This window comes from Necator americanus, chromosome I, assembly GCF_031761385.1.
Source record: "Necator americanus strain Aroian chromosome I, whole genome shotgun sequence".
Lineage (NCBI taxonomy): Eukaryota > Metazoa > Nematoda > Chromadorea > Rhabditida > Ancylostomatidae > Necator > Necator americanus.
In genome coordinates, this window is record NC_087371.1 from 28,956,475 (window position 1) to 28,967,387 (window position 10,913).

General features: G+C 39.3%; 3 protein-coding genes across 4 annotated transcripts; 2 read left to right on the forward strand and 1 right to left on the reverse strand.

The window, feature by feature from the left end:
• RB195_007172 (uncharacterized protein) lies at positions 1 to 336 on the forward strand (the record flags this gene model as incomplete). Of its 2 annotated transcripts, none has more annotated exons than XM_013442539.2 (2): positions 1 to 76; positions 143 to 336. In XM_013442539.2, 2 exons carry the CDS (start codon positions 1 to 3, stop codon positions 334 to 336), a joined length of 270 nt encoding a protein of 89 aa, XP_013297993.2. The 2 variants fall into 2 exon arrangements, with proteins under 2 accessions (XP_013297993.2, XP_064037518.1); XM_064180664.1 differs by having other exon boundaries at positions 25 to 76.
• Positions 337 to 8,714: 8,378 nt separating this feature from the next.
• RB195_007173 (uncharacterized protein) lies at positions 8,715 to 9,230 on the reverse strand (the record flags this gene model as incomplete). The annotated part of the gene is made up of 1 exon (XM_064180665.1): positions 8,715 to 9,230. One exon carries the CDS (start codon positions 9,228 to 9,230, stop codon positions 8,715 to 8,717), a length of 516 nt encoding a protein of 171 aa, XP_064037519.1.
• A 945-nt stretch (positions 9,231 to 10,175) lies between these two features.
• On the forward strand, positions 10,176 to 10,901 carry RB195_007174 (uncharacterized protein; the record flags this gene model as incomplete). The annotated part of the gene is made up of 1 exon (XM_064180666.1): positions 10,176 to 10,901. One exon carries the CDS (start codon positions 10,176 to 10,178, stop codon positions 10,899 to 10,901), a length of 726 nt encoding a protein of 241 aa, XP_064037520.1.
• Between the last annotated feature and the right edge of the window lie 12 nt (positions 10,902 to 10,913).

The following is a 10,913-nucleotide window of genomic DNA, read 5'->3' on the forward strand; positions in this document are numbered from 1 at the left end:
ATGATGAGCCAATTCCTGTTTTTCATGGTGCTTGCAGTTATTTGCACAGTTGCAATTTGCAGACCGCAATATAAAGGTTCGTCTGAGTGGATTTCTCTCTCATTACGGTAAATCTTTTTTTTTAATTTCATTTAAATTTCAGATGAAGATTTCGACTATCGCATGTTCGAGGATGATAACGCGGGTGTGGTGATCGACAGAGTGATCGAACCTAGACATAAGCATGATTCTCATCATCATCATCATCATCATAATCATCATCGAGCAGAGAAATCTTATTTGAAGACGAACCGAGTGAAACATCAGAAGAAATTCTTCGAGAATTTCCGATTTTAAAAGTGGTATAACACGCCGAACATCGAATATTCTGGCTAACCTGACCTGTAGGGTTAGGCCGGTGACCGAGTTCCAAGGTCGACACTGTCTGTGCCAGTCCTCTCCTCCTCTTATCTAGCCGGCATCGTGCCATCAGCCGAACGAGCTTATTATTATTATTATTACGTTTTTTCCGCCCCTTCTAAAACCTGATGCGTGTGGTCTGGACCAGGTGCTATGATTGCTTTGTCGGAGTGATTCGTGTTTGATCTACGATGTCTTTCTTGCCCGCAGTGCAATCTGCAGATCTCTATCGTGCCTTCCTTAGCATCTAAAGCTAGTTACGGTGCCCGTTCTGCATGCATATATGAGGACAACTAGGTGTAATGGACCACAATTATTTTTTTTTTGTTTCATATTGGCATACTGTAACTCTTTTCATCAATGAGTTCGAATGTAGATTAATTCATTTAACCTTTTATAATCATGTTGTTGAGCTTCAACTACATCTTTAATGTAATGTCATCATTGTTATCTTTCAACATTTGTGCTCACAGTTATTTTATGGATCTCATATTATTTTTGAAAATTCCAGAGTTGCTATAGACTGTATTATTTTGTAAGATTGTTGAAATAAATATTAGTCATTATTTGTTAGTTACTACAAGCTCACTTTCCCAGTTTTCGAGAATAACTCTCTAAAACAGAAGGATAGAAGGATGGATGGATACAACAACAAAGTAGGATTCTTGCCAACGTGGGATTCATGGCGTACAAAAAAAAAAAATAAAACTACTAAAACCATCGAGAAACGGACAAGTTCAACATCAGTGATCTTACTATGTAAAAAAAAATCATCTTAACCCTTTGGCGTTTCTCCCTTTTCGGATTTCAACTCCAGAAAAAAAGTTTAGTTATTCCAGGCACTTGGAAGTAAAAAAAAGGATTTCTATATTGTTCATTCACACCTACTTCTTTGTGCTTATTTTATTTTTGATTGAATTCGAAGTTGAATCGGCTACTGTAGTTGGTCATTTTGTAAAGCAATCCTGAAAATTTCCATGTACGAGTTAAAAAAAGTAAAATAAAAAATAAGAAAAACAAATAAACCTTGGCACAAGAATGACTCAGATTTTATTTCAGTGTTTTTAGGTTGAGCCGGACACCTGGTTGTTACATTTCTTTATGATTGGTTTCGATCTTCAACCACTGACAGTTATTGCCCTTGCAGTAATATGGATACTTCTTAGGATAAAAAGGACAGCTTTGCGAAATGTTTATTATTTGTCGTAGCACCCACCGGCCAGTAGTCCGTACTATCCTTGCTTCAAGGCCCCACGAATCTGAGGTGGTAGGGATTTCAGGTGGAGTATTCGGATAGTAGATTATGAAGAGGAGGGTGATTCCGTCCATTTCTTCCTAATTGCCGTAAAAAAAAGGCTCGGAAGATGCGGAGCGTGCACAAGGCTGGCGCGCTCCAGTCGAACTACTTGTAGAAAATAGTGCGCCAGAACGCTCGAAGCCGTATCTTCAGGGCCGTTTTTTACGGCAATTAGGAAGAAATGGACGGAATCACCCCTCTCTCCATAATCTACTATCCCGTATACGAATACTCCACCTGAAATCCGTACCACCTCAGATTCGTTGAGTGATGGCTTTCAGCGTAAGTTCGTCTTCTTCAAAACACTTGGCAAAGTGATTTATCGTGCAAATCCTGAAAATGTTGCACAACGTATGGAATGTTTAGGATAACTTTGCAGAGATGAACGAAGCCACTTAGAGAGATTATTGGATCCCGAATCAGACGTTAATCTCCTTATTTGGTCAATGGCCAATACGTGTGTACGTGACCTGTGCCTGAGATGTAACAAATCGGAAAAGAGCTGATCTATTCCATACTACGTAGTTGCAACAGCCGATCTACCCATGATTATTGGTAATCCATGGCCGCATAAGTTCATTTAAGCTGGATTTGTGGAAATCGACGATCAAAGTCCGTATACTACACGGACAAATCGTATGGAAGAACTCTTACATGAAACATAGCTGTTACTTGTGATGCCCGAGGATATTCTGGAATGAATTGCGGAGCGGATCAATGGTAACAATGTTTAGATCATCAATATCCACAACTACAACACTTCTTCGAGAATATAATATAATTTAATATATATTATTATAATAATACAATATCAGTACGGAAATATGCATGTGACATCACGCCAGAAGCAATATATTTTGATGTCTTATTTACTGATATCTTATTTATTATTTATGTTTATTGAGAAACGTTCTCCGTAAACCACTTAGGATTGCGTAACTAAGCGAAAGTTGCGAAATGTTATGAAATCACTGCGTTACACTGCGCTCCGTATTCTCACGTTTAAATTCACGAGGCGCAAAGCGGACGGGCTCATCTATTTTTGGCTGCGTATTATCGTTTAGTTACGTAAGGAGTCGTAATAGGAATTATCTAGAGACGATAGTTAATCAGTTTCATCGCCAATAATGTCTTCGATTGCAATTAAAAGCATATTCGCTTCGGCGTTCCAAATTGAGTTAAATGAATCACATGCGGTCTTGCTGAACTCCTTCCTAAACGTTCTCCTCCTCCTCCAAACCAACTAATTGGGACGATTTCCCTTACGCAACACCGTGCTCTGGGCTTATTTTGTGGATTTAAATGAGAGAACCAGGACCGAGAAGTCGTTCCTACTAGTGTGGTAAGGAGGTATTTAGGGAGAAAAAAATTCTAAAAAAAAAAAAAAATCCTAAACACGTCGAACGCACACTTATAGAAAAGATAGACAGAAGTACGTCGAGGTTCAAGACGAAGAGGAGAACGTTTCAGCTACTAAATAGAATAAATAAATAATGAATAATAAATTAATAAATACATCTTCTTATTAATCTTATACATTTTGCAAAGTGCGAGTTGTCGGAGCTGAAAAACATTTCAACCATTTTGTGAAATACATATGTATATATCATAAAAACAGGATAGAGGCTAAAGTTAGAAAGGGTGAATCGATGCGCTTATTTCTAGACGATCTACTCTCAGAATAGCTTCCACTAAGGCTCTTCAATAAGTAGGGGATGCCCTCAAAATGTTTAAATTAAAGGAAAGTACCCACAACATTCTTCCTTCCCCCGCCTCCTCCCCTCCCCCTTTTCCAAAAAAAAAACACACAGACAGAAAAAATAGCTCAGTTATCGTTGAACTGCTTAAAATATTTCGGGATCTTCTACAATTTGTACTTGCTAGTTGATATTTTGAAGAGATTATCTATATTCTATTTATAAGTTTTATATTTCAGTTACTATGGATACCGTACTTAATGTTATTATCGTATGCTTTTTCATTAACACAGCTGAACTGTTCACAGAAATGACTATATAATGCCATCCCTTTTAATGTCGATTCTAAGTTTGAATAAGAGCAATTAGGAGTATTTTTTACGTGGAACTAGTGCTTCATGAAAAAATATTCATTATATTCTTGTATTATGTTCTCTATAGCAACGGGTACATATACGAAGTATTCATAATAGGCGAAAAGAAGGTTGTACTGTGAGTGATCATAGGTAGGAAAAGTGACCAGAGGCGAACTTACTCGATGAGGCGGTGAATATGAATGTAAAAGTGAAAAAGTAAGCAGTACATAGTGGAGGTGGTTATGTCGTAGATCTCTCTACGGACCTCTACATTCATATCTATCGCCGTTAGACATTAGGGGCATTTGAGTTCGCCTATCGTTTGGATGATCTCTGTAGGGTGATGAGGCACTTGGGTGGATAAGTCACTGATGGGCCTGATTTTCGAGGCTCTGACGAAGGCGATGACGTCGAAACTGTTAGCTGTCAATGAAAAAAATCCTATACCAATCATGGCTACAGTTCATTTCGATCTATATAGAAATTCCAGGAGCTTTGGTACCATATTTGGTGGTACCATACGTTTTCGTTTTTTCGCCTGCAATAATGGCGTTCCGAATGGCACAGACGTTGGCGCGTTTTGTAGAAGGTCAACGTACAATGTTTTGTTGTTGATAAAGATCCGGTCCCATACGGACGGACTACTCATTCATCAATCGTCGTAATTCGAATGAACTTCGCGGGAAAAAAGAAACATGTTAACAACGTCATCGGTGACATGACGGTGCTAGGTGAGACGGCCGCCTCACCTTTTCGGAATGCCATTCATCTAGCCGTGTGTTCCCGAACACTTTTGCATTTGCAGAAAAAAAAACAGAGAAGAAGAAAAATTCGCCCTGCACTGACATTTTCTCCTTGGCCTGAACTCGTAACTCGGCTACATGCAATAAATACTTCTCGCATCGGCATACCGTGTGTGTGTGCGTTCAAGTCGGGTCGCGTATAGGGCATTACGAAATAGTCGCGTCGGGAGGTCATGGCGGCTCGCTGACCTCCCGATGTCTCGGACTGTCTCGAAGACAACTGCGCCTCCGATTTCCGTCGCTGCGGTCGGTCGCCGCGCTGGTCACACAGTGGGTGGGTGGCACTCCACCGCTTGGCAACATGCCAAGTTCGACTTGGCCGACCGCCAATCCACGGAGTCGTCGGGCAAACAACATCATCGTTCAAGTGGACTTTGAAGTCTTTCGGCAAACAATAATGATGAAACAATGGGATCATGGGAAGCAAGAAAAAATTACAGGAAAAATTGCGTGAAAAGTTCAACACAGCGCTTTTTTTTCGTTGAAAAAGTTCTATTAAGGAAAGTAGCAGGATATTAAACCAACGAGTGCTAAAAAAATTTAAATACATGAACTCCTCGGGTCTCTTTTCCTCCTATTCTTTAATGTTTTTTTTTCAAAAATATTTCTCTGTATAGCAGTACATGAATAGGATTACACAGAATCTTAGTGAAGCCAGTTTCCTATGGTTCCATCGTTTGTTTTGCTTCTAGTCAGGAGACCTTTGGGAGTTTTATTTCACAGGGATTTAATTTCTGTCGCGTTCTTTGCGATTTCTTCGACGATTTTCACTTTTCGCGCTCGTATTACGTGGGAATTCCCGCTTCACTAGTTCAAAAACTCTTCCTCATTTCAGAATCTCCTCGAAGACTTCACCTTGCCTGAAAATGAATTTCTGATCCTCAATTTGTGGAATTATACAGAGATAGCATTTCTTTCTTCTTCTCTTCGATCTTCTTCGATCTTTGAGATTTCCTTAGTATTCCGACTATAACACTAACACTAATCATGCACAATTGCACAAAAAAAAGGGAAAGGAAATGAATTCATACAGCCTATGAATGAAAATTCTTGCAAACTAATATAAATCTCAAAGGCAGGAAACGTAGGAAACGACAAAACAAAAAAAAAACCTTCAAAAAACTAGAGATCACAAAAAGATCTTTCAGGCCTACTCATGCATTTTTATTACAATTCATGCAAGGCATGCATAGCATGAAATGAGGAAAATCCTCACTCGAGATCGTTTTTTCAAATCCAGAACTCTACACTAGAAAAACGGTTAACAATGTGTGAGTGACCAGACATTTATGTTTATTATAGTTGTTGTTCCACGAATTTCCCACAAATAAGACGACATGGATGATTAGAGGAAAAGTCGACATTGTATAATTTTTGTTAAGGCCTGGCCTGAAAGAGGTTGAAACCTGTGCGCACAGCTACATAGCTCACCCTCACCAGCTCATCATGCTTCACCTTGTACCTTTACCTCGTAGGATCTCAACATATTAAAACGAATAAATTAAAGGATAAGGGATAAAGGACAAAGTGTCCGGCTTTAATCCGCTTGGGATGCGCCTACTCGTTCACTTCAATTCAGAATCGTTTGAGGTTAACGAACGTGTAGCTCACCTATACAATGACTTGCGGTTGCTAGCCCTTTTGTCATTTCAGTGTTTTTATCCTCCCAGACAAGTTTGGTACCAATTTATCGACGTCGGAGGGATCAAAGGCTTGGTGAGCTCTAAGGTGGATTCGAACCTTTGATCGATTGTGAAGACAGCGGAACCTCTCAACGACTGCGCTAATAGTTATCAACCCAGTCAATAAAATTAGATCTCGAAAAGCAGCCATCAACACTTTGCATCCGTGGAGTCGAACTCCGCAACTGAACATTGCTGAAATTCGGCACAAAAAAAAATCCTCGACACTCTTTAACATGCAGCAGAGAATACTATCTTATGAAGTATTTTTCCGTGCATGTACTCGTGAACGTTCAGAGAATTGGAGATTTCTCAAAAAAGTGTAGTTAGGGAGACGAGAACGAAGAACCGTAGCCTTCATTTCTGTGGAAATTTTTTACGTACTGTCCATAGAAGTATGGCAGTACAATCGCAGATGGCCAATCCCTATGAAGATCTGACGGAAGTGAAGAAATCAAAACTAAATTAAATAGCAAAAAAAAATTCAGCAAGCAAATAGAATTGAATAAGTGAAATAAAAATAAAAAAGATATTATTGAACTAGAGTAAAATAAAGGAATAAAATATGAAAAATTAAGTAATAATAAATAAAACAATAATAGTCATAAATGAAATAATTGAACTCTAATTCATTAGTACTGAGCTACGGGGAATAATCTGCAGCGCAGATTTTAAATTTTTGGCACGGCTATACCCATACTATACTGTTTGTCGTGTATTTTACAAACGGCTCTGACTTAAATTAAAAATAATTCATCGGGTAATAAACATCCGTAACCAGCCAAATCCACAAGGTTCAGGAATTAGTCGCGACCGTTTTTTGTTTTTGAACTCAAAATGTTAATAGCAATGAAAAGAGTGTCGATCTTAATGTTTTAATCTCCTTATTTTATTGATTCTCGTTTATTTAATTATTTTATTTATTTATTTTTTGTTTATTCAGGAAATGGAATGTCGTGAGGTTAAAGAGGTGCATTTCAACACCTGATTTTCGCCTCTAATCGAAATGGTAAAGTCGTTAAAACTGTTCATGAAGTTTGTGCAGAGGAAGAATTAAATGGACGTTCAAGGGGACTTTGAAGTCTTCCGGCAAACAATAATGATGAAAAATGGGATTATGGGAAGCAAGAAAAAATTGCAAGAAAAATTGCGTGAAAAATTCAAGGCAGTGCTTTTTCTCCGTTGAAAAAATTCTATTAAGGAAATTAGCAAGATATAAAACCACCGAGTGCTAAGAAAATATAAATACATGAACTCCCCGGGTCTCTTTTCCTCCTGTTTTTTTAATGGTTTTTTAAAAGAAAATATTTCTCTGTATAACAGTACATGAATAGGATTACGCAGAATCTTAGCGAAGCCAGTTTCCTATGGTTTAATCTGTTTTGCTTTCAGTTTGTTTTGCTTCTAGTCAGGATACCTTTGAGAGTTTTATTTCATAAGGATTTAATTTCTGTCCCGTTCTTTGCGATTTTTTTGACGGTTTTCACTTTTCGCGCTCGTAATACGGGGAGTTCCCTCTCCATTAGTTCAAAAATTCCTCCTCATTTCAGCGTCTCCTCAATGACTTCACCTTGCCTGAAAATGGATTTCTAATCCTCAATTTGTAGAATTATACAGATTACTTCTATTTGATCATTGAGATTTCCGTATTATTCCGATTATAACAAACACTAATCATGCACAATTGCACACAAAAAATGGGACAGGAAATGAATTCTTACAGTCTATGAATGCAAATTCTTGCAAACTAATATAAATCTCAAAGGCTGCGTAGGAAATGACAAAACAAAAAAAGCCTTCAAAAAACTAAAGATCACAAAAAGATTTTTCAGGCCTATTCATGCATTCTTATATAAAACAATAGTGAAAAACTTTAAAACATAAAATAAAATGGTTTCGGGAAAATTTCCGCATATTGTAGAGGGAGTTCTATGCATTTCTTCACCGATTACGTGCTGCGTCATATTTTATTTATTTGTTGAACGATATCACAATGTTACAATGTGTCGTTGCATGCTTTGTCTCCATCTGCTCACATCAGTAGTGGCGGTTCGCATCCATGTTTCTCCAAACTCCGATACGAACGAATCTCTCCATCTTGTTTTTGGTCGGCCAACTTGTCGTTTCCAAATCCATGGTCTCCATTCGGTAATCATCTTCGTCCATCGGTTGTCCTTTGCAGTACACATTTTTCTGGCCCATGTCCACTTTCTTTCAATCGCTCTAGCCCTGATATTTGGGAGTTTTGCAGTATTTTCCAGCTACAAGTTCGTACGATGCATAAGAAGAGTTACACCGAGCATTCTTCTCATTATTTGCCGTTGAGCTATCTGTAGCGCCTTGAGATCTTTGCTTCTTGTAGCCCAAGTTTCACAGCCGTAAAGGAGACAAGGTTCCACACATTTTGTATAAAGTCGACGTTTGAATTTCATTGGAAATCTTCTATTTGTGAAATATGAACGGAATCGGTTGAATGAGTTCTAGCCAGAGCGAATTCGCCTATTCAGCTCAGTTGTTAGATTCCTATCAAAGGATATGCATTGACCAAGATAAACAAAGTTGCTGCAGTAATGTATAGGAGATTCATCAGTTGAGATCGGTATTTCTTCGGAATTGGTCATGACAGGAGTCTTAGAGAAATTCATTCTCAGTCCCACAATTTGGCTTTTGTCGCTCATTTCTTGTAGCATTAATTGGAGTTCTTGTGGTTTGTGCGCGAAGAGAACTACATAATCAGCGTACCTGAGATGACTCAAACGGAGCCCATTTATGTTGATACCTCTGTTTCTCCAATCTAGGCTACGGAAGACGGTTTCCAAAACGGCAGTGAAGAGGGCAGGAGAGATTGGATCTCTCTGTCGAACACCTCGTCTAGCGTTGATAGGAACTTGATTGCCACATATTTCAAATGTTACAGAAGCAGATGTGTAGATGTTCGAAAGAAGACGAATTATCTTTGGATGAACTCCTTGTCGATGCAGTGACGTCCATATCATGTTATATTCCATAGAATCAAACGCCTTCGAGTAGTCAACGAAAGCTGTGTACAGCGGAAAATTGTACTCAAGGCTTTTCTCTACCAGTTGCTTAATGACGTGAATGTGATATAAGGTGGAAAAGTTGCGTCGAAAGCCAGCCTGTTCGATGGGTTGGTTGATTTCTCGGGGAAACCTTTTTTTTTAACCAAAAATCGAACTAAATACCTTATATATGACGGACAAAAGTGCAATAGGACGATAGTTGTTGATATCAAGTTGTTCCCCTTTTTTTTAAACAACAACAGTATTGAAGAATTGGGAAGCGTAATCGGAAGCTTTTCTCTCTCAAGGCAGTCATTAAAAAGTTTGATCAAGGAATCTTTGACCACATCATATCCCGTTATCAGCGATTCGGCAGTGATCAAATCTGGTCCTGCCGCTTTTCCTAGCTTCATTATCTTCACCGCACGGTTTACTTAATCTGCTAGGATTGTTGACACATCGTCAAGTTGATACCATGGTATTGATGCAGGTAATCTTTTTGAGGAGAATAACTGGCTATAGAATTCTTGGACTGCTTTGGCGACGTCAGCAGAAGATCCCGCGACTGAGCCGTCTTCTTTCCTCAGTTGTGTCAATGTTTTTGTGAAGATTTGGTTCGCCTGTAGAGCTCTTCGAAGGCTAACACTTCTAGAGATTGCTTGATGTAATCTTTTCAAAGAGAGCCGCAGTGCTTTGCTGACAATTGCAAATTCCACGGCGTTTTTAGCAGACTGTTGATGTAAAAGTCGATGCCGAATTTCATACAGTTTTCTTGTCTGGTTACCCTTCCTCAACGTCCAAATGCATATTTCAAACAGAACGCACAGGACAAAGTGGTACCGCAAACCCAGTAATAAAAATATCCTAGCTCACTTTCTTTCTGCTCATCCCACACAAGTTAAAAGGTCGGTAGTACGAAACATGTTTCGCACGGCCACCTCCGTTTGCACTGGAAGAGAAGAAAGACGAGAATCTATCGAGCTTGCTAGGAAAATTGCGGTCAGAAACGGCTACACACCAATGCGGTCTATCACAAAAAGAGCACAAACCCGAAATGAATCTGGTATGGAGAAAGTACCCTTTTGGGTACCGTTTATTTCCGATGAGGTTAGCGCTGCTATTCGGCGGTGTCTGAGGAAAGCTAAACTTGAAGAATCTGTCGCCATCGTGGAGCTCACCCCTAGTAACCTTAAGCAAATACTCATTCGGAATCGCCTATATGATCGTATTTGCACGACACTGGAGTGTAAAATATGCCCGGATAACAACGGGGGTGATTGTATGAGTTCATGTGTTGTTTATGTGACTTCCTGTGTGCAGTGTGGTGACGAATACATAGGAGAAACAGCTAGACCACCATGTATTCGAATCAAAGAACACCTGGACGGCAAAAGGAAATCATGTGACTCCACTGCATTGGGTGGTCACAGGGTGCGGCGTCATAACGGAGAAGATTTTGAAGTTAAGATCACGATTTTGGCGCGCGAACTTAGCATTGCGGCGCACAAGGCTCTGGAGGCTTTTTGGATCCACTCCAAGAGTCCAAATATGAATCGCAAGGAGGAAAGCCTCTCCATTACGCGGGAACTCGCGCCTTATTTAAGGCTGATATTTGATTGCGTTAGTCACCTCACATCAGGTATCTAGCAGTAGCAGGAT